At 38.8% G+C, this 24,152-nt stretch overlaps 1 protein-coding gene across 1 annotated transcript; it reads right to left on the bottom strand.

Moving 5' to 3' along the window:
• Nucleotides 1-7,739: 7,739 nt before the first annotated feature.
• On the bottom strand, nt 7,740-23,923 carry utp6 (UTP6 small subunit processome component). Its single transcript, XM_015392264.1, has 19 exons — nt 23,694-23,923; nt 22,140-22,224; nt 22,019-22,060; nt 21,799-21,891; nt 16,658-16,705; nt 16,507-16,570; nt 16,300-16,418; nt 16,130-16,207; nt 15,893-15,974; nt 15,695-15,776; nt 14,428-14,606; nt 14,212-14,291; nt 14,040-14,117; nt 11,389-11,568; nt 9,647-9,727; nt 9,386-9,495; nt 9,197-9,263; nt 8,171-8,243; nt 7,740-7,921 (listed from the first exon to the last, which is right to left on the bottom strand). The coding sequence occupies exons 1-19, from the start codon at nt 23,783-23,785 to the stop codon at nt 7,767-7,769; spliced, it is 1,788 nt and encodes a 595-aa protein (XP_015247750.1). The 5' UTR covers nt 23,786-23,923; the 3' UTR covers nt 7,740-7,766.
• Between the last annotated feature and the right edge of the window lie 229 nt (nt 23,924-24,152).

Genomic DNA, 24,152 nt, shown 5'->3' with positions numbered 1-24,152 from the left:
ATTTGGCAAAGAACTGAGCTTCTTCGTGTGTTTATTTGCAACGCTAGAAGAGATAATCACCTCTAAAACTTTCATCAAATTTATGCTTGTAATTATAAAGTGTTGATTCAAATACGTGAAGGTATTAAGATTTCCATTTGTTTGTTGTTGTAATTAGGGTTGTCCTTTTACATTTTTCATTTCCTGTACGATACTGGTATTGATCTGATTTGATATCAGCAAGAATCATACATACTTTTATTACTTATTTTATAGTGTGAAATTATAGAAAAGGCTTTACCAAATGATATTTCTCAGAGAACAATAACAACATCAGGTATGAGATCAACTGACTCAGTTCTTAGGCCTGCTATGAAGTTACTAAAGCTTCATAACAGGCCTGACCAAAGGCAGTCGAAACCTCTAAAACCTGAAGGACAGCGGCCGTGGGAACCGACTGCCAGCAGGCCTGCTTTAAAGAAAAGGAATATATTCCAATATACATTTTTTGGCCTACATTGTATGGCTCAATATAAATATAGGGTCAGAATAGCCCTGGTTGTAAGAATTTGAATAGTGTCAATGCCTTTACATAGCACTGAAGGTCCCTAAGGCTATGGTCATATTTCAGGCCTTAATGCTCAATTCTGATTTTTTGTTAAATCCGATTTTTCTTTGAGGTCGTTCATCCTTCCAAATAATTGTGACTTGCATGTTATTTCCTGTGTGAACTGGAACTAACTGTCTAAAGGGCTGCAGTTTAGAGTGGTTAAGAGAGGAAAAGAGGATGAATTTGTATTTGTGGAGATTTGACCCGACAGGTCCATGGTAGATAACATACCTAATTTGAGATGTTTTGGAGGTATCCAGTTCCTTGGGTTATGGAATAGGTTTGATCGCCCTAGATCAAGAAAAGCATTTGACCATGTCAAATACAGCTTCCTCTGGAGAACGATGGACAGGTTCATCAGAAAAAGATGTTGAAATGTCTGAAGGGTCGGGCACAGGCGGGGATGGGGAGATGGACAAGACCTCCCTCATCCTTGGTCCTATCTCAAAGAATTTTTCGAAATAGTCTAAAAATTTAGCTTTCAATTCATATAGTGGCATCTGGCAGTTTTTTTTAAAGGTTACTTTATACTTTTATTCTTTAAGTAGTTTTTGGAGCACATACTTTTTTACTTTTACTTGAGTAAAGAGGTCAAGTTGATACCTCAACTTTTACCAGCATGTTTTTAAACTGCAGTATCTATACTTCTATTTAATTAACAAATGTACTTGACACCACTGAAATTGTTCTGCTGCTATATTGCATGGTCATCCCATAACTTTCTTATACTGTATTATATTTTCCATTACGGCTACAATTTAAGTCATATTAAGATATGATAACGGTTTTCCACTGCTATATCTTAGGTTTCCAGAGCTAAAATGGGTTTAAGGTTTAATAAACATAAAACCATTGCAATTTTGTATGTTTTTCTTCATCCTTTTTTTCCGGTGCCCCCATTTAAATATAAAAACTGCCACCCCCGCCCACCAGGAAAATTTGGTCTTTTTGTTATTATTATTATTATTATTGGTATTATCATTGTATTTTTTTGCTTTTTTTTTTTTTTTATTATTATTTTTTTTTATTTTTTTGCTGTAACCCAAACTGACCAACAAACTATCAGTCTTTTTATTATTATTGGTATTATCATTTTATTTTATTTATTTATTTATTTTATTATTATTATTATTTTTTTTTTTTTTTGCTGTAACCCAAACTGACCAACAAATTATCAGGATTTAGTTGATACTAGTTTAATATTTTCCTCCCACAGGCTGCTTTTATTTTGACATCCTACCTGAGGTTTTGTCATTCTCACATGGCTTGGCTTCAATCAGCTGTTTCACATAATGGGTTCGTTTCCCCTTCAAAATAAACGCACTTTTACCTCTGTCCATTAAATTAAACCCATTGGCAAAGCAGACGGGGTTCTCATGTTGTCTTTTCCCACTTTTCTAAATATTCCAAATAAGCTGCAGTCTCTTTGAAGCCTTTCAAAGATTTTATTTCTGCGCAGAAGCATTTCATGGTGAAGATCTAAACCGGAAACGAGGCGAACCAATGACGGGAGTTGGTATTTTAGAACAGTAATGTCAGACTATGTGCCAAACCGGGACAGCCCGGCTCCCTATCAGCTGGATAAATCACCGAGGCAGAGGAACCGACAGGACGGATGTTGATCAGGATCCACCTGTGAACCGGGTCGGTGAGTTCCTCCTCATTTCCTCTCATGTCCTGCTGATTAAAGCAGAGCTCAGCTGTGTCTCTCTGTCTGCTCCGCCTTCATCCTCTCTCTCTCTCTGGGACTCAGTGGAGAATCAAAGCAGAGATGCTTTCTGAGTTGGAAAAACAGGATAATGACAATGGAGTCAGGTTTACTGATGATGCCACACTGGGTGGAGGGCATCAGTGGAGAGAGGCTCCACGCTCCAGAGGCGGTTCTAGATTAAATGTATCAAGGGGGCTGGGACAGAGGCGTAGCCAGAAAATTTTTATAAGGGTGGCCAGACAATAACCAATGTATACTGAGGGGTGAAAAAAAGCAGCTAGGCACCAGAACCTCAGGTGCCTATCTGGTATGTTGCAAGAAGGCATTGTTTAGTGCAGGGGTCTTCAACGTTTTCCAGGCCGAGGACACCCTCAAATTTAATAGCGAGATGGAGCAGGGACCCCCTAATTATATGTATTGTATCAAGTTGTGTTATATCAAACTGGTCCTATATTTACTCTGTTACAGATGGAGTAATGTAACAAAAGTAATTTTGCCCTGGAATTATTAAAGTATTTCTGATTCGGATTCCTCTTTGATGGGACAGGCGTTGTGAATGAAACAGTGTCCAGCTTGAAAGAGCTCCTGTGTGTCGCTGAATGTGTGCATTGATCATGGGGAGTTCTAGACGGGGGCCAATGGGGGCCAGTACTCCTGTAGATCATGTCCTGGCCCCTGTTATGGCCCCTATACTGAAGACCTAATACTCAAAGAAATTCTAATGATGATATGTGCTGGAACAGACATGGTTACTGATAGATCCTTTGGATCTATTTCATTCTTTTTCTTTACAAATTCTGTTTTACTAATTATTCAAAAACAATAAGGTGATAAGTGTGATTAAGTGTTTCAGCCCTACATATAATATTACAAGGTAAAAACTGAAAAAAATAAACGTCTATTAAAGCCTGTATATATGATCTGCCAAAGGAAGGAGAAGTTTGGCTCTTAAAACAAGATAATTAAATACTATCTGTTTGAAATACGCTAATAGATTATCTTATTTTAAGCAAAAGTCTTCTTATTCCATGTGCAAATTGTCTTGAAAATAAAATAAAAGAAAATCAAAAACAATCCACTGGACTTTGTTTCAAAGTTTAAAAACTAATGATTTTTAAAATGTATTTATTTTTTATTTTTTGAAAAAGCCTCCTGGATGGGAAGCGAGGTAGGCGTTAGCGTAAAGGGCCTTGCCTTAGGACCCCCCATGGGATTCAGGGGGTATTTGAACCCGGACCGTATGTGTGCAAGTAGGGTGAGCTGTAATAACTGTATTTTATGTTTTTATATTATTCTATGAAACATCCCTGAATAGTTTGTACAATTTTACATCACTACTCAAAATAATGTACAATGTAAAGTTATGATGATCATTGGTGGTGAATAGATCAGTTACTCAGTACTTAAGTAGCCTTTTTACCAAATACATCTTTACTCTTACTTGACTGAGTCATTGAAGGGTTCTGTTTTCTCCTAATGAAGATTATTTATTTCAGTAATCAAAATGACATTATAGTAGTTGGATAGAGGATTAATATTTATACTGGGTGTGGTGGTAAATAAGCAGGAAACATTTGATCAAGAAAAATGAAACTTAAAAATGACCAAAATAATGTAGAAATAATTATTCCCTTAAAGAACAGCTCTAAAACTGGTTGCTGAATGTGAGGTGAAGTCCTGCTCTGCCCACATCATGCAGTGTGCGTCACCTTCTCCTCTCCCCTGCAGAGCAGCGGGGGCCCTCAAGCAGCTGATGAGGTGGCAGGTTGGCCGCAGGCGGCACTCTTGATGGTCTCCCCCACTATGAAGGCGGTGGTGGATGCCGTGTGGGCGGTGTGGAGCATCGGCGCCTCCATCTATGACTATATCCACACCAACGCCATGGAGGAACGCATCCACGCCCTGGAGAACGTCATCACCATTCACCAGTGTGTAATCGGGCTCCTGAGTGCCGGCATGCTGGCGCTCTTCACCTACATCCTCTTCAAGAAGCTCTGACTGACTGGAAAGGGAATCAATGTGGGGTATGATGAAGCAAAGTAGGAAGGGTTTAAGGAGGATGGCTGGTAAAAACCAACATGGACGTCTGAACACTGTTAACATGTTCAAAGCAAGAGGACCCTAAAATAATGCCATCCACACAGGAGGTTGCTTACTTCATTTTTTTATTTTCATTTCTGGATTTGTTTTTTCAGGGTGAACAAAAAGAAATTGTCCCCACCTTTGTATTGTCCGGGTGTTTTATGTGTTTTCTTAAGGTCTGACTAAATCGTTTTTTTATTAACATTTTGATTTCATACTTAGGTTTAAAATGCTCCTCCAAATTCCCATAAGGAATGAACGCCAAATACTTAAATTTAGCCTTAAACGATTTTAGATTAGCTAATAAATCAAAAAGCATTCAGGCTCGTTACCTCTGGTTTCACAAGCTCAAGCTGTTGACTTATACACATCCAACACGTACTTCTCAGGTGATATATAAACATTTTACAGCATCATAGCCAAATGTCTCCAAGACATTTCACTTTATGTTATTGCTCATAAGATGGGTCATCTAATGTAAAAGATTAGAACAAAAAATAAATAAATTAATTTAAAAAAAAAAATTTTTTCACCAAAATACAAGGTCTAACTCATTTAAAACCAGTTTGACATAAAAAAAAAATCTCTTCTGTTGTGGCTATGAAAACAGGCAGCTGCTTAATCAAAGAAGAGATCAACAGTTGTTACAGACTTGAACCTTTCTCATGATTTTTTTGTATCACAACCACAAATATCCAATTTGTGGTTGCAAGTAATGGAAGTTAATGTAATAAACCAACATAACGATGATATATGAAGCATATTACGGTGGCCGGGAGGTGCAAACCAACATTACAAAATCTAAAATACTTTTACAAATTCCAAAACAAATTATCATTTCAGAAAACAAATTTACATAAAAAAAAAAAAAACTTTTAGAAGTGGCATTTGGTCATATTTACTCTTTATTTGCAAAAATTAAAGGAGGGGAACCATTTTTCCCCTCCTTTAATTTTCTTAAGTTTCTGTCAGGCTGAAGGGACAAAAGCTGGAGAAACACCGATTCTCTTGGCATTTAAAAAAAAACAACATAAAACAGCGTAAGAAGACCTCGTTATTGTATTTATTTTACAAATTTTTAAAAAGAGCAACCGATTAAACTGAATGTTACAAAGTTAATATGATTATATGAGCTGTTTTCACCGAGAAATGATCAGAAGCGCATTGAAAATGGTCAGATCCGCCTCTCTGGCTGGTTCAATTCCTCAAATGATAATTTGTTTTGGGACTTGTAAAAGTGTTTTGAATGTTTTTTTATTCGTTTTCTCAAAATGCCATTTGTTTTGAATTGTTAAAAATTTTTTGCTTATTTTTGTATGTGAATTTGTTTCCTGAAATGATAATTAGTTTTAGAACTTGTAAAAGTTTTTTAGATTTTGTAATGTTGGTTTGCTCCTCCTGGCCGCTGTAATATATTTTCCATAGAAAGGAATGAGGAAAGGTCTGTGCATGACTCAGTTTAAACCGCTAACCTTGAACCTATTCATATAATAGTGGCTCCGTAGATTAAAAAAAAAAAAAAAAAAAGATTTCTGCCTTTGTTGCCATTTTTAAAATCTAAAGTGGTCCACAGCAGAGGTTCCCAAACTTTCTGGCTCCTGACTTGAATAGTACTTGAATTGACTCATGTCCAAACTATTGCTTGAAGTATAAATATTTCATCTTAACATCTTTTTACTATAGGTATAATAGTAATGAAAACAGCATAGGGTAGGATCATCTAGCTTAAAAATCAAAATATTTTTTCCTGCAAAATCCGATTTATAATTCTTTTGACTTAAGTTAATAATTAAAAAAAAGACATATTGCTTTCAATTTAAAGGGTAATGAAACTCAAGCTGTGAGAGTTTGCCACTAGCAGTATCTCGCTGTGAGCTATTTTATCAGTTATGAAGAATGAATTAAACTTTGACATTACATTGAGTTAAGAATAAAGCAAAGAAATGAACTCTCTGCATTTAACCCATCCCCTTGGGGAGCAGCGGGCTGCCATTGTGTGGCACCTGGGGAGCAGTGAGTGGCAGTCCATGGGAGAGGGGCTTGAACTCATAAACCTGGGATCCCAGTGCAATGCCCTAACCACTATGTCGCCACTCACCCGAGTACACATCTAAGGACAAAATTCATATTTCCATTTACAAAAAAATGAATTAACCACCCAGCCTTAAAACAGCATAAACAATGTACTTTATATCTAATGTTTTTTTTATGTCTTCAAACACACAAATATACTTAACCATTACCATGTATAGTGATTAGTTGAATTACATTAAATTGAATTAAATTCAGGACGTGTTTAGCCCCAAATTCGATAACTTTAGGACACAAAGGTCTTAAGGTCGAACAAGAAATAGCCCTGAATAGTTTTGAAATGGGGCGAATATAAAGACAACGAAATGTTTGTTTTCACAATTATGCTCTACACTGTGGTGGTCTACTGCTTAGAATCCCATTAAAATAGATCGTAGTTAATGTTTAAATTGACTGTGTGAATACCTTTGCGAGGTTTTCTATGTAGACTGTCTGCATCTTGTTATGGTCTTCAACGTTGGAGATTCTATTAGCTGTTATACAAAAGTTAAATGTGCTATCTAGAATATCTAGATCTATTTTATGCACCTTTTCCCCATTAACAGTGTATACCTCATAACCAAGACTGTAGGTGCCAATGCTGTTAAAGGTAAGCCACCAAGTTAAAGTGTCCTTAAAAACCAGGTATACATGGAAGCTTGTGATTGTTCTAATGGTCTTATATTTTTTACCATGAAAAGTTTCTATTTCAATACTTATGGTGAAGGTAATCACTCTCTATCTGTGCTGGTGTTTAAGATGAAACTTAAAACCAAAAGAAGTTGAGGCTGAACATTATTTTAATAAAACAGCTGAAGAATTCTGCTTTGAAAAGAGATAAAACAAATGCGGACTTGACAGAACAAGTGTTTTGTTTTTGTTAACACAGCTTCATCTTTTTTAACAGGAATAAAACACACGCTGTGAATGACAGACCCAAAGATCAGAACGATGAATGTCTCCTAGAACATGACTAGAACCCTACAGAAGAAACAGCCGGCTCTTCTTCATTCAAAATGTGTTTCATCGATTAAATTTTTTGTTCAAAACCAAAAATGATGTAAAAAAACACTTTAACTTAGAGAGAAACTTTGGTTCTGTTGAAAAAGTCAAAAATACAGTTAGCAGATTGGTTCTGGTGGAAGGATCTGTTCATTAATTCCAGCTAAAGGCCACTAAAGTTCATATTCAGACATAACTGTAAAAGGGTGCAAAAACCAATCATGTTTTCTGATAACTGCTGGTATAACATCAGTTCAGCATGCGCCGCCGTGGCCATTTCAGACGTGTTTGGCTGCGTCTCCCCATGTTCCTTCACAAGTGTCCGGTCTGAAGCAGAGTGTATTTGGAGGTGAACCTCTCCACGCTCTCCCCCTCCAGGAACTTCATGGCTCTCCAGTGGATCTTTGCGCAGTTTTGCGGCTGGCCGAGCGCTCCCATCTCCTCCTGGATGTACTGCAGCCACAGGTCTTCAGGACAACAGAGAACGTTACACTTTAAATATAAGAATTTAGGAAATGTCCTCCATGTTGTTGTGTGAAATACAATTTCCCCTTATCCTAAAGTTAAGCAGCCTTCGTACAAATGTATTTATTGAAAATGAATCTAGTTTTTAGTGGAGATAGGGTATTTACTTATCTGCATCTGTTTAACTTGAAGCTGTAAATAAAAGTTTTTAACTATTTGTATGTCTACTGGTTTTGCCAGCTGGGATTCACCATCATCTTCGATGCCAAACTCCTGCAGCGCCCTCTCATAATAGTCTCTCAGATGGTTCATCTTGGGGGTCTCCTGTAGATCAATTAAGTTAATCGCTAGAGTTAGAGCCAGTTCAAAGCATCTGCAAACTAAATCATTGTGTATTTCCTTTCAGTTCATATTTTCTCCAAATCAGACATTACTGCCAACAATGAGGATTTACATACAATATCTAAGAGTGGAGGTCAGGGTAAAAATGGTTCCAACATGGTCACCAACAGGTTTCTGAGAGCATGTATGAAAATGCTAATAGTTATCTTTTCACTAAGTCACTGCGGGAAAAATGTTGGATTTTATATGGAGCTATATAAGTGTCATAAAATGTATGAAAAAAAAACATTAAACTTGGGAAAAGTAAAAAAAAAAATAAAATAAAAATTAACTGGAAAAAAAGTAAAAAAAAAAAAAACGTAAAACTGAAAAAAACAAAAAAAAAAAAAAACGTAAAATGCCATGGATGTGGGCACCATATGGGCACCATATTTTATTCTCTAAGATTAGCGTTGTGTATGTAGGCAAACAGTTTTTATAGGTAAAGCATGTTATTTTTCACAGCCAATCACATACAATATAGATGATTTAAAGACATTTCCAGTCCCCACGGTGCCTGAACGCAACCGGTTGTTTAGCCAATGTGTTGAGCTGTTTGCCGGTATGCCCAATTTTGGTCCCCGAGGTCCGCTGTCCTGCAGGTTTTGGAAGTTTCCCCTTTTCAGCACAGCTGCTTTTCACCGATAGCTGATTAACAGGCTTTTGCTGAACTGCAATCATCAGAATCAGCTGTGCTAAAGCAGGGAACCCTCTAAAGCCTGCAGGACTATAGCCCTTGTTCTTTTGAACAAACATATTTTTCTGTGTATTTTTTTTAAACAAACTTGTCTTTTTTCCAGGTTTAACTTTTTTTTTATTGAACATACTTTATGACCCCAATTTAGCTCCATATTTCCAGTGTTCACATATGATTTACAGCGCTCGTTTTCACTTACTTGTTCCTTCTCAATTTGAATCATTTGGGTGAAAAACCTCTTGGACAAAGGTCGATTTTCTTGTAAGCTAAAAACAAAATAGAAGAGGTTAATTCACTGTGCTGTAATAGCCAAACACAAAAAGTTAAAATGTTTAGTTGTTATTCTATCTTTTTCCATTTCTGTTATTTTATTTTAGTGGAACATTACCTTGTAAAGGTCTTTCTGGCTTTTTTATAGCCTCCAACTGAGTAAGACCAATTGAGGTAGAGCTCTTTAATCTCCATGGCAATAGCTGGGACAGAGGACAGCAAACCTCTCTGAGAGGAAAGATGGGAAATGTTTGAAAATACTGGAAAAAGTCAACATAATCTATAAAATGCAGGAGGGTTTTTAGTTTGACGTTTATAAAGCAAAAACAGACACACATGAAGACATTTTCAGACTCTTTAAGGGGAGAGTTGAGGCTACCTTGAAGATAGCCTCTGTCTCTTCAGCACTTTGGTTGGCCATGCTCCACTGGAGCTGCAGCTGCAACAGCGGTAGAATTTCCTGAAAAAAAAAAAGGAAATTACAATTAAAAGCTTAAAACAGTAGTGAGAATTAGTTTTATTGCTCTAATAAGATGGATTACAAGACAGGAGCTTTGAAAGAAATTGTCAGCTTTATTTTTCTAATACTCTGGGGAGGAAAGGCTCATAAAAAAAAGAAGTAGTCAATTAATGAAAGAACGAGAAACCCATTGGTAACTTCATATAAGCCATACAGGTAACAGGACATTTGGAAGATTATCCTCTGGTTATATTAGGCTCAAATTAAACTTTCTCTAGAAACGCAACAAGGAAAATAACCCTTAATGGCCGCGGGGATAGTTTGGTCCAGCAGGGAAAGAGAAGCTTCTCAGAGTTTATCGACGAGGTATTCTTTCTTTGCCATAGCAAGAGGTTGACCAGCATTTTTTAGGGTTGAACCATGGATCTCTATTTATTCACTGGATAGCTAATAACCCGAAAAAAAGTGAAAACACCAGCCGCCATATTGGTACTCTCCACTCCCACGGAGATGCGCAGGAAAAATCCCTATGTATCTAACATTTGACCTCAAAAACAAGCAGGTTGCCGGCTGTGGGAAGAAGTTTCACAGGTAATTTCACAGTCAGTGGATGAACTAACCAAGAAAATCCATATGTACGCCCATACATACAGGAGTGTTGGACTAATGGTTACAGCATTGTGCTTGGGTCTCGGATGTTCTGAGTTCAAGTCCCACAGACTTCTACGGACTGCCACTCTGGGTCCCTGAGCCAGACCCTTAACCCCAGACTGCTGCCCTGCCTGGATTCAGGACAACATAGCCAAGTGGCAAATGGGATATGTGTTGTTCAGACTGTGGCATATGAGAAAAAAAAATGGATTTGGGTCACTACAGGCTGCAGTGTGAAAATAGCGCAATAAAGAGACAAGAAGGCAACATTCGGGCTTATTTTTTTGTCACGTTTTTGTAACTAGACAATAACAACATTTTTTTCACTTTTGGTGTTGGAGAGATCCGTTAGTCCTTGATGAGATCAGATATTTATACACAGATGATAAATACTTTGATCATATCTGGAGATTTAAAACAAAACCCATAGGCAAAGTAAAAAAAGAAAATCTATATTGAATTAAATCTGGTAAAATCCTCATATTCATCTTTTTGTTCCTTTTTGCAAACTGTGTTTTTATAATGCAGATAGAGCATTTTTTAATTAAGAAATCTCCATGCAATAAACTCTGAGTAATGTGGTAGAACTCCACATACCAAAGAAAACCTGGAGGTTTACATATTTCCTCACTATACCCAAGCAGTGAGGAAAGACTTACATAACAAGCATTTTGTAATCCTCCTCAAGCAGCTACAGCAGTGTTAGGAACCCCCCCCCCCCCCCCACAACAAGCAGCTGTTCTGCAGACGGCTATCAAGGAGTGAGGCCGAGTTAAAGCTGTTAAAGCCAACATTTGTCACATTTATAGGCAGAAGTAGCAGAGAACAGTTTGGAGCAGAGACTAACTGGGCCAAGGAGATGACCCATTTATACTGCTGTGCCAGTGGGTAACACGTCTGCCTCCGTAGGGAGAACAATTAAAGCGGTCACTGTAACAGCACGTTTGCCACAGGAATAATCAAGCTAGAAGACAATAAGAACCAAGGAATGTGTTAGTGTGTGGGTGTACCTTGGGATTAACATGTGTGAGAGCGTTTTGGAACAGTTTGGCCATGTCTCCTCTCTCCAGCTGCATTAACACTTGCAGACTCATGCTCCACACCGACACTGATTGGCTGTAGCGCTGGGTGGCGGACAAGGCCACGGCGGCTGCCCCCTCGGCGTCCTCCAATGACAGCAGGATCTCCAGCTGGTCGCGTAGAAAACATTCAAGTTTGATTCTAAACATGTTTTCAAGTCATTACTACTAATTTAACACAATTTCTATTACATTGTTGGTCTTTGTGAACCTCTGATAAGACTTTGCTTCGATGTTTGTTAACAGCTTTATTTACTAACAATCTCTACTCTCAGCTAATAAAATAAATGAAATAAAAATAATTCTTAAAAAGATAAAATCCTCCTCCTTCGAATAGGACATCTAAATCAGTCAGTTTTCCAAATCAACTAATGACACATTTAGAATTTATGCAAGCTATTAAATAGGGATGCACCGTTCCACTTTTTTCACCTCCGATACGATACCAATATTTGAAGTTTAATGTCAGCCGATACCGATCCGATACCAAAAACAGCACTGAATTATCACCTAAAAAATTGTTTTATTGTGTGAAAAAAAAACTGGGATCATTCTTCTGTGCACATAATTTGTTTTCCATTTTCTTAATAAAAAAAAATAGGAAACAACCCAAATATAAATGTTATGACTCATTTATTTAGCAACTGTTCTCTGACTTGGTCAACATGTGAAAAAAGTGTCACTATCATCTGTGATTTTTTGGGCCTGTATACTATTACATGGAAAAATTTCACTTCTTTCCTTTGCTTCCATCAAAGTTAGCTGCTTCCCGCTGCTTCCTTTTTGTTTGCCGAGTCCGATAATCTCAGCATGTTCCTTGTTATGAAACTTCTGGAGGTGTTTCATTAAGTTGGTGGTGTTATAGTTTGAAGATTTAACGCCGCCCCTCGGAACACTTCTCCCACAAATATTGCACGCCATTGGGCTAGCAGGATGAGAGAGCATGAAAAACCACATCGCAGATCCTTTCGCTCACTCCATCATAAACAATATGGCCGTGTTGTGTTGTTGCGCTGCCGCATGACGGCAGAGCATAGCATAGAGCTAGAATGAATAGATAGGCCCCTATATCGAGTCAATTGTCACCGATACCGATCTAGTTTGTTTTCTTTATAGCTGGACCGATACCGATAAAAATATCAGATCGGTGCATCCCTGCTATAAAATAAGTAAAAAAATACTTGAAATATGAGAGGGGTCCCCCAAGGCTGCGTTCTAGGTAGGGGTGTAAATAATAATCGTTTTGTATCGATGATTCGATCCAACAGCCGACGATCCGATGCATCGACACGTCCGCAAGATAATCGATTCATGTTTTTTTTTTCCTCCGGTCTATTTTTATCCATTTGCTCCTGGGCGTANGGCGAGGAAGTGGGGGCGAGTTTAGTCCGACGACGGAGGGATATGAGGGCGGAGATCCAGGTGGAAAAAGGGTCCCAGCGTTCTCGCGCACCTCGCTCTTCTAGCTGGTCAAACTTCACGAGTCGTTTTCCGCAATTTCGGTCATAAAAACAAAACAAGCTGGCGTCCTGTTTGCGGTCATCTACAATTTGGGAGAGGAGCAGCGGAGCGTCTCTCAAGGGGGCGGGAACGTCCACACTCTGGAGCTGAGGTATTGAATTGAACTCATTGCAATGATTATGTGCAGTATTTTTGCAGTATTTTTTGATGCAACTTTTCTACTTCTGTTATTTGCTGTTGTTTCTAAAAAAAAAAAAAATGCAAAACGATATTACAGCTTTCATTGATTTATTTCAAACTTGAAACTTTGTTTAGTGTAAAAAAAATAATCATAATTAAAAAAAAATTTAACCGATTAATCGATTAATCTCTTCAGTGGATCGGCAGCTTTAAGGCGGCAAATAAATAAAGAAATCTTGAACCTAACTGTCAAAATGTGTGAATTTGGGACATTTGTTCTCCGTCATGCCTGCTGCTAGCATGTTCTTGTGCTAAATGAAAATTAGCCCCTTATTCTTTCCTTTCCAACTTTAACTTCCCCCTCTGGCGGTCAGGAACTATCAACAGAAAAGCAGCACTTTCTTATAAGCTACATGGTGCAAAGCTTGGAAAAAAGTATTGGCTTATAGTCTGGAAAATACAGTAATTGCTCTATTTCTATAATAGTTAAACACTAGTTCATTAATCCATTATTTACAATAAATTACATTGTTTATAGCCCAATGACTACAATTAGTAGTAGAAAACAGCACAATTCTGATTCCAGTGAATGAACCAATCACTGACCAATCATAAAAATCCATTAATGTAAAAATAGTTGTAATATCAAAGTTACCCATTATAGTGCCAGGTTTTAGGTTTCACTAAAAACCTTAAAATTGTGAACGATCTTACATTGTGCTTTTCTAATCTTAGTTAAAATCTATGTAAAAATATAATCCAATTAAGAATCTGAATTATTGTTATATTTCATGAAATGCAATCATAACAAATGAAGGTTAAAAATGTCAATAATTCTTTACTGAGATTGTGTCTTGGAATTTAAGAGCCATGTCATGAAATGTGACCCAGGTGTCAGAAAAACACATCAGCATCCATGACTGAACATTTAAGGATCTTACCCAGTTTTTGTAATAAGTCTCCTTCAGCAGTGAGGAATCATGGGCACGCTGTAAAACTCCCAGCAGCCTCTCCCGTCTCTGTGACACAAACATGTCATCATATACACCTCCATCTTTTATTCAAATCAAAATATAAATGAACCGTGAATAAAGAATAAAAGCATCTTAGTACATTTTCCTTCAGTTCCTGGACGTTGGTTTTCCTCTTGTGTCTTTCCAAGCAGAAAGCCACGTATCGAGTCCACATGGGCTCTGAAAGCAAAAACAGCAGCAGCTTCTTTTACAGGCCCTTCTAACTAGCAGTGATGGTATCAATATAGAGCACACACACAATGCAAGGAGAGGAAATCCAAAATAATAATTAAGCCTGTGTTTTGTGAGCTCCTACCAGTGTTGAGGCTCTTAAGGCCTTCCTCATAGACCTGGCAGGAGCGCTCCTCTCTGCGGTTAATATCCGAAGCCCGGCCTTTAGCGGTTTGGAGCTCCTCGCCAACAACAGGAGCCTCCAACTCCCTTTTAGCCATGAAATCCCACGTCAAGCTGTCCTCTGTGTAGTTTTCCTGTAAGCTTTAAACAGAGGAGAGCGGATAAGGGTCTAGTATGTGAACATAAACTGCTGCTGATGCTCAACAGAAGCTTAAAGGTATAGAGGACGATCTTTTATTATCATCTCAATAAGTGGTCGTCCTAATGGTCAATCATTCTGGTGATGTGTTTGCGTAAGGCCATCCTACGTGCTTGTAACGTTAGCTATCTTGTTCTGCGCACTTTCAGGTGTATCTGTGACTGATGACTGTCTGAAACCGAAGCTCACCTTTCTCACAGTGGTTCTTTGAAAATGGCCGAGGGTCATAAGAGAAAAGGGGAAAAATGAGAAGAAAGGCCTCAGAAGAGGCAGAAATATCTCAGAATGCTTTGCACGAAGAGCTCTCCTTGCAAAGCATTATGGGATTTGCTGTCCCACCGGCCCGCTGTCGCCATAGGCTGCTGCTACCCGACGGTGGCGACTAATAACAAAGATGGCGCAGGCACCGCGCAGTGGACCAACGGGGAAATGATCATCTGTTCGAACGGTAAATTAACCGTGTTTGCTATAAAGTCCACTATATAATCCCTGCTATATATAGTGATTGAGGGATTTAGGGGTTAGAGCGGACGTTCGGACAGTTAGCTTGTATGAGCTATGAGAAGAGCAACTTTTAAAACGAGCGTGCACAAAGAGAAATGGGCTTGTACATGTTCTTGCATGCGCATTCTTCTTTTTTAAGTGGGGAGGGTGACTGTGGCGTCAGATGTAGGAGTTCAGATTGACGGTTCAAGCCCCGGCTACGACTTTCAGTGTTGTTGTGTCCTTGGGCAAGACACTTCACCTGCATTGTCTACTGATTGTGGTCAGAGGGCCCGGTGGCGCCAGCGTACGGCAGCCCCGCTTCTGTCAGTGAGCCCCAGGGCAGCTGTGGCTACAATGTAGCTTGCCACCATCAGTGTGTGAGTGAATGGTTGAATGACTGAATGTAGTGTAAAGTGCTTTGGTCAAGTCTCCTGACTTGAAAAAAAGCACTATACAAGTACAGGCCATTTATCATTTTAAAAATATTCGAGAAAATCCTCCACAATTCCTTTAAAAAAGACCATACGTTATATTTGCTTCTTACTCATGCAGGATAGAGTCTTGGAGATCTTTGGTAAAGTCAAAGATGGTTGCTATGTTCAGGAGTGAGATCACAAATTCTGCCTCTGTGGGTCACAATGGAAGCAGAATTACAAAACTTAAAGAAATTAAACAAGAACTTAAACCAGCATTTGCACATTTAACATGTTTTTTCTTTTTAATAAAATGACACAAATCTCACCTTTGATTTTTTCTGTAGCGTTTCTGTAAACAACCTCAGCCAGTTTACCACTGAGGATCTCTGCAGAAAACTCATATTCACCCTGGAAGGGATCAACAGAAGGTCAGAGTCCCAGTCTCTACTCTGCCTTACAAAATGTAGTAGTCAATTTACAACTGAAGACATTTTATAAAATTATCTGGGTTTTGTGTAAATTTCTGACTCTAAATTCAGTCTTTATATTTTCGGGGAACTCACCAGATCCATATCAGCTTTCTCCAGCTCTTCCTTCTGCTTCCTCAGCTTCTCACAGTGCAGCAGCTCCATACGGAAGTACTGATGTAAACAGGGATGGAGAATTTAGAGGAAGCATGAGAGACACTGCCCTCATCCCAACATTCATTAATTGTATTTTATTTTCGCTTTACCTCCTGGTAGACTTTCTTATTGTCAGGGTGGAATCGCAGAGCTCGCAGGAACAAGTGTCGGGCACTCTCTGATGAATTTCGATCTTCAAGCTCGCTCTTTGCAGCCATGATCCACAACGCTAACAGAAAAGGTGACATTTAAGTGGATTTGAAGTCATATCATGGATTTCTACACTGGAAGCATCCTAGATCCTGTGTTTTCTGTACCTGGCTTGTCAGGGTGGATAGCCAGTAAAGATGAGAACACCTTGCTGATCTGAGCTTTGGTTGCCTGATGAATGAAGTTCAACAGAAGTTAAAGGTTGTATTCAGACACAGTCATGAGAGGATTCAGATAAGCACAGAGATCTTTACATACCCATTTCTTGCAGAAAGCGACATGTGAGAGCCACAGCTGCACATCGTCCTGTTCATTAGGAACACATCAGGATATTGATGAAGAGGAAGAAAAAAAAAAGAAAAAATATCTGAGTTAATGTGAAAATTATTCCAAAGACTTTCTGACCATTTGTTCCCTACAGGAAGATAATTAGTGGCGCACCCCCTCCAACCTCCATAACCTCTCTAAATATGCCTCTACTGTTGGTATGGGCCAATAGTCTTTGCTATTAGTAACTGCACTGAAAGCAAACACCACAAAAATTCAAATACAAGCCAACTGTTCTTGAATGCAGTGCATTTAGGTTAGACAATTTACCAATAGAATAAGTTCATTTACATTTAAAATAAGGAAAAAACAACTCCATTATCCTATTTTAAGTGCAAAAATACTAATTCATCTGATCATCTTATTTACCTGCTCAATTTGAGGGCAAATACATAGAATTTCTCATGGTGAGATGCACTGACAGGAGAGACTGTAACCGATTCCTCACTCGGACCATTTCAACATTTCATCTTTACAATTTACCTATTATTGCAAGAGGTGGAGCGATACCAGCTAGAAATAGTCAGGCTCGCCTCCACAAAAAGACTCAGCATAGAGTCCCTCAGGAGGTGTTCAAGGCACCTCCCAGGGGACTGGGCCCAGGGGACGACCCAGGACGTGCTGGAGGGACTATGTCTCTATGCTGGCCTAGAGCGCCTCGGGTTCCCCAGCAGAGCTGGCGGAGGTGTCTGGGGAAAGGGAAATCTGGGAGTCTGTTGAGACTGCTGCCCCCACGACCCTGTACTGGATGAAGTGGAAGACGACGAGTATGAGAGAATTATTTAGAAATAACAGTCAGCTTCAAGCTCCACTTGTATTAAGATAGGATCACAGTTTTCATCTGTTAGATCAAACTAAACTATTCCAAGGGTTCATAGAACAACGTTCACTCAAACTATTTGGTCTTTGCAGCTATTTCATGATGCTAAAGGGTCGTTTTAATTTCACTCTAGCCTCCAGTACAAAATAATCTGGAGGCTGGTTTTCTCCCAGTGGTTTACAGCAGATATTAGTCCTGCATTAGCTACAAAAATCCTGAAATAATTCTCAGGATTTTTGAAATACAGCCTGTTTAATATCATCTTTACCCACTGGTAAAAAAGAGAAGATGTAGACAGAATCATCCTGAAATGCCACTACAAAAATACAAATGACATGCTTTGCAAACCTTCACGGGTTCAGTTTTCTGATTTTTTTTTTAAATCACAATAATGGACTGAAAGCAGAATAATGAACAAATCTAAGCTTTACAATAATATCACAGTCCTGCGCTCATTTTAGTGCATCTATTCGTAGCATCAGCACAGCCCTTGAGTTATACCAGACATAAATAAGACTGGTTGCTATAAAAGAAATAAATATTCTCTATATCATTGTTTATGTGTGTGAATAATGTTTACAGTTAAAGGAAAACACACAGTCACCATTACTTGGAAGCATAACACTATTGTTGACATCTAAAAAGAAAAGTCTTGTAGAGCAGTGAAGACGTAGAAGTAAAGATGAGGAGTTGCACTAAAGATGCGTTCGGATGTTCAAGCATTGTAGAGGGAATGTTGGACTGTTGCCACTGATGCGTAGTCTGGGTGACATTAGCTGTCAGTGTCTCAGAGTGCATCTGCACGCACAGTGAGGCAAAGCCTTTTAAACAATGGCCTATTTGACAAGCAGAGCAGCAAAAAAGCTGCTTCTGTCCAAGAACAACTTCAAGGACGGACAGGAATTCTGTAGGAGGCGTAAGGATGGATAACAGGAGACTTCTTCTGAGTTACAGAGAGGCAATAAGGTATTCATTCAGCCACTGATTGTGAATCTTTTCCTACTTAAGCCCACACACCTTGACGATTTAGACCAGCGTATGTCTGACATATGAGAAATTTGGAAAAATGGCTGGCATCCTTTGGATAGGTTATGGGTGCGTTTTGTATAATTTATGAGCATGCTGCAGTATGCTGAAGCACGCCGGCACAGGTCGACATATGGCAAGTACTTCACATATGCCAGCGTATGCTCATACATGGGCTATAAGTTACAGGTAAGTTATCTGATCGCTGAAATACGTCAAGTCTAAGTTACTCATAAGTCCTGGTGTCTAGCTTATCCTAAACCTATGAGTAAAATGTGCATAACTTATGCGTAACTTATCTCAAACGCATATCATGTATCTGATGTGTTCCAGACGACTGTTGAACGTCTTTCTAACTTACAGCTACTGTATAATGGCGTATTTGCAGCATATTGGCATCAGGATATTTATGAAGAGGAGGAACAAAAAAGCAAAAATATCTGAGTTAATGTGAAAATTATTCTGATGACTTTCTGACCATTTGTTCCCTACAGGAAGATAATTAGTGGCGCACCCCCTTCAACCTCCATAACCTCTCTAAATATGCCTCTACTGTTAGCATGGGCCAATATTCTTTGCTTTTTAGTAACTGCACTGAAAGCAAACACCACAAAAATTCAAATACAAGCCAACTGTTCTTGAATGCAGTGCATTTGCCCTTGATGTGATCAGGTAGGTAAGACAAATTAAGATATAAAAAGGGGGTTCACAGGAGGAAAACGTAAGTCCTCCTCCAGACTTCAGACGTTCCACAAAAGATGGAGGATCCGGCAAGGCTTAGACAGGAATACATACTAGCTGTCCTCCAACATCAGCACGATCTCATCAGTTTGACTCGGTTTCACTTGTAGGGTGAGCGTGAAGGTGAGTGTGATGGAGCCTCCCTGCGTTCACACCCACGACCAACAAAACAATCAGACATGACCCTAAATCTGCTGTGTCAGTAAACAGTTTCTTTTTATTTTTTTATTTAGTTTTTGGAGGCAGCTAGGTTAATACTTTGATCAAAGCCATCTTTTTATGCAGGTCGGGTGCATCGCTGCCCCCTCAGAACACTGGATTGTGACATTTCATGGGCATCATGCTGCCCTGTGTTATGCATAAGTTAGGCTGTCTTTGGACATAAGTTCTTGAGTTGTTATAAATACTCTGTGTATACGTCCAAAATTGTAAAAAATAAATAGAAAGTTCAGGGTATGTCAGTATTTTAGGAGATTCTGGGACGTCAGGTGTACGCTAGCTAAGTCGTCAAGGTGTGACAGCGACTTTAGAAAGATAAAAGAGGTCTGTAATTCTCATCATAGATACACTTCAACTATGAGAGAGGAAATGAGAAAAGAAATCCAGGAAATCACATTGCAGGACTATTAAAGAATTTATTAATAAATAAAGGTGGAAAGTAAGTATTTGTAAGATTTCTGACCTTCACAGACCTGTAACTTCTGTCCTCAAGTCTTTACATGTATTGATCTGTTTCAACCAGTTATCCGTATTAAAAAAAAGCACCTGTCCACAGCCTCAGAGTCCAACGTCAACCATGCCTAAGATCAAAGAGGGAATCTACAACAGGTAAGCAGGTTGGTATGAATCAATCAACATGGGAACAAGTGGAAGATCTTTTCCTGTGGGGTTAAATAATGAAAACAATGAGGAAAAATCCCAGAACTACATGGAGGAACCCAATCAATGACATGCAGAGAACTGGAACCAAAGTAACAAAGGTACCATCAGTTTAACACTAAGCAGAGAGGGGCTCAAATTCTGCTTAAACCAGAACATGTCCAGGTCTATCTGGCGTCTACCAGACTTCAGCTCTATGATTGGTTAGAAGCTGGACCCTCTGGGGACGGTGGCAAAGACAAACCACTGGACATTATGAACATTGAAAGCCACCCTCTACACACTGACTTCACCACTCAGAGGAGTCTGATCAGTGAGAGATTGCTCCTCACCAAATGAAGAACAAACATACTACTGAACTCCTTTGTTCCTCAAGCATCAAGCTGTACAACTCCTCACTGGGGGGAAGGAGGAGGTGATAGGAAGAGGGACAAGGGTCTGCACCCGCCTCCTTGGACATCTTATGCAAAACATTACCTATTGTCACTCATGTGCAATATTCTTCTCTCTCAGTGTGCAATAACACATGCCAACTACTGTGTAATCTTCCCTTAGCTCTCTACTGTGCGGATATTTTTATATCTAAGGGAAACATATTCCAAGACATTACAACTTTTCTTCTTTTTTATGTTTTTTTGGTACTATATACACTCTTTTTATATTGTCTGTTGTATTTATATCTTTAATGGCATCTTGCTTGAACTCTTTATACTCTACATAAGCTACTGGAACCAGAATCTCCCTGAAGGAGTAATCCCAATGGATAAATAAAGTTGAGTCTAAGTCTAAGAGTATAGGGATGATCCAGAAGAGGATTAGTAGAATCTAATGTGGTCAGATGAAACCAAAATAGACATTTTGGCTTAAACTGAACTTGAGCTGTTTGGAGGAAACAACATTAAGTTGCATCCATCGAACACCAAACCTACAGTGAAGCATGGGGGTGGAAACATCATGCTTTAGGGCTGTTTTTAAGCAAAGGGGACAGTAGGACAGATATGTGTTTGTGTCTGGGTCTACCAGCAGGATAACAAACCAAAATCATCGCTAAGACACTTAGCAACAAACACTTCCGGGTCTGGGATTGTCCTAGCCAGGCCTCAACTTCATAGAAAATGTGTAGAGGGAGTTGAAAGTCTGTGTTCCCCGGCAACAACCACAAAAAAATAAAAAAATTACTGCTCCAGGGGAGAGGAAATGTTTGAAATTTCATGTTTTTTAACCTTTTGAAATTTAATCTCCGCCTGTTGGCAGGGTGGATAAACAGAAGCAAACAACTAGGTTTAAATTTAAGCACTACCGGGCCACCATCGGCCACCAATTTTGTGGTTATTGAAGAAATTAAAAGGATTAAAATGATAAAAATTGAGACTTCATCTCATGTTTAGTAAAAGTCTTAGAAACATCCAGTGAATTTCATTATCTATGTACTGAACGCCTTCAGAAGATGGCCAATCAGAAGAGACTGCTGTGAGTCAAAAGTCTTCCCCACATATCAGAAGAAGTGAGTGGTTGCTGAAAGCTAACATGAAAACAGTTGTTTTGTAAATTCAAGTAGTGAGAAACAAAACAGAGCTCTGCTTTAAAGAATCTGAGTAAGCAGTACCTTCCACTTCTTTGTAGCTCTTCTGAAGATGCTGTTTATTCTGTGGATGATGGGGAATTCAATCTCCTCTCGTTTGAACTGGTAGTGTATGTGCTAGAAAAAAGAAAGGATGAACAGAAAATGGAAAAAAGCCTCCATCATGTTTTGCATTTTTCCATCAGCTCATTGGAACCAAACATCCAAATGAGAAGGGATTAAAGTTTTAACTGTAATTACTTACTGCTCTTCTTTTCTTGATCAGCTCCAACACATTGATTTCATACTGCAAAAGATTGACAGAAAAATCAACTCCAGAAAAACAAAGACGACACGGAACACTGCTCTAAAGGACCAGATTTTACCTGGATATAAGCAATGAAGTCTTCCTTGTTCACTATCAGCCTGTGCAGTTTGTACTCAAGAGCTGTAGCCTTCTTAATAATAGATCTAAAACAGAATCAAACAATAATCAGTTTATGTTAGAAGTCTAGAAATACAAACACCAAACAGAACATATTTAATTTAACATGTTCGGCCTTTTCATTTTAGGGCTTTAAGAATTAAGGCGAAATGCAACTTTAGTGACTTTTCAAACAAAAGTTTTGCACAAAGGTTCTGAGGATTGTTATTTTCAAGTTTACACAAGGTTGAAATTTTACATTCGTGCTCCAATTTGATAGACTAACTCCTTCAGCGTGGCGGGCCAGAAAAAATGATGACATGGCCCCCTTGTTCACCTGATCTGAACCCCATCGAGAACCTGTGGTCCTTCATGAAATGTGAGATCTACAGGGAGAGAAAACAGTCCACCTCTCTGAACACTGTCTGGAAGGCTGTGGTCGCTGCTGCACGCAATGTGGATCGCAAACAGATCAAGACACTGACAGAATCTATGGATGGAAGGCTTTTGAGCGCCATGGTGAAAAAAGGTGGCTATATTGGTCACCTATTTGTTTTGTTTGTTTGTTTTTGAATGTCTCAAATGTTTATTTCTGAATTTTGAGGTGTTATATTGGTTTACCTGGTGAAAATAAACAAGCGAGATGGGAATATATTTGTTATTAATTACATTGCCTAATAATTCTGCACAGTAATATTTACCTGCACACACAGACATCCTCAAAAAATGGCCAAATCTAACAAGAAAACACATTAACTTCCAAAAACATGAAACTTTGATATTAAGGAGTCTTTTGAATTGATTGAGAACACAATTGTGGCCCAGTAATAAAAATAATCCTCAAAAATACAACTTGTCTAATAATTCTGCACAGTGTATTAGTAGCAGAATGTGGGAGGAATCCTCTGCATTTACCGTTTGATCGCTTTGTGAAATTATCCCTCAGCATGACCCTATCACAGCCGTGCTTGGGGAATGCTGCAGTAATTCTGAATCTGAAATCCTCACCTGGAGTTCTCAGAAAATCTTTCCTCTTCCTGTTTAAAGGGCTTCACCTTTGCCTCCTAACTTGTCTTGATTGTTTATTTTTAATAATAAAAAGGTATCCACCACTTCTTTTTAGCCTCGTTAAGGCGACGGTATGGCTTTGGTTGCAGGGCACAACAATCATAGCCCTACAGGATTAGATCTCTTAAAAAGCTAAACATTTTTAGACAGGCTTCTTCAGGGCACCATGTGGTTCTTCTGACTGCAATAGGGAAGTTATATTCTTTCAAGCTTATTGATTTTTATAAATGCTTTAGTGAAACCAACCATCAAGACTAAACTAGTCAGTCAGACTGAGTTGACGTTATGGGATAGTAAAATACAGGAATATATTTAACGAAAAGTGACGATTCCTCTAAAAATAAAAATTATTTATGAATGAATATCAATAGATTTTTATTTACAGCTTAAAGATAAACTTAACTGAAGCAGTAAGCCATAGTTATATAGACTGGAAGTATTTTCCTACTTGACTTCTTTCTTGGTGAACAGTCCCACTCTCTCTAGCTGCTCCAGCTCAGGGATCCTGTCCTCGATCCGCTGCTGAACCACTTCTGCCATGTCTGCACTGAGGCCGGCGGCTTCAACCCGCTGCTAACAAACCAAATCAGGAAAAACTATTTATTCCTGACGCGTCTGCAAACGATCACACCGTAGGATTCACTCACACATGGGTGGAAGTTGTGATTGGCGGGTTTTCCGGTTACGTCCGTTTATCGGTCCGAGTGGAAACGAGGACATGTGGAGTACGTAGTTCTGCTGTTGCCCAAAAATAGTTAGACGAGTAAATCACTTTTATTTCAGCTTATTTTAAATTCCATTTTGTAGTTTAATGTTAAACGAGAGCTAACCTGTCAAAAACCAGAGCGTTTCTATTTTTTCCATCAGGTACAACATTTGATTACAACCTTGTTTTTTTGTTTACTTT

The sequence above is a fragment of the Cyprinodon variegatus genome, unplaced genomic scaffold (genome assembly GCF_000732505.1).
Source record: "Cyprinodon variegatus isolate N-32 unplaced genomic scaffold, C_variegatus-1.0 Scaffold582, whole genome shotgun sequence".
Taxonomy (NCBI): Eukaryota; Metazoa; Chordata; class Actinopteri; order Cyprinodontiformes; family Cyprinodontidae; genus Cyprinodon; species Cyprinodon variegatus.
This window is presented reverse-complemented; position numbering and strand designations above follow the sequence as displayed.

What these genes read in the sequence shown, in the direction of transcription:
- utp6 (XM_015392264.1), bottom strand. Translation starts at nt 23,785, where the DNA reads ATGGCAGAAGTGGTTCAGCAGCGGATCGAGGACAGGATCCCTGAGCTG. An exon ending in CAAGACTCTATCCTGCATGA is followed by an intron (nt 14,607 to 15,694) that starts GTAAGAAGCAAA and finishes CTCTGTTTAAAG; the next exon opens with CTTACAGGAAAACTACACAG. An exon ending in GTTTGGCATCGAAGATGATG is followed by an intron (nt 7,922 to 8,170) that starts GTGAATCCCAGC and finishes GTTGTCCTGAAG; the next exon opens with ACCTGTGGCTGCAGTACATC.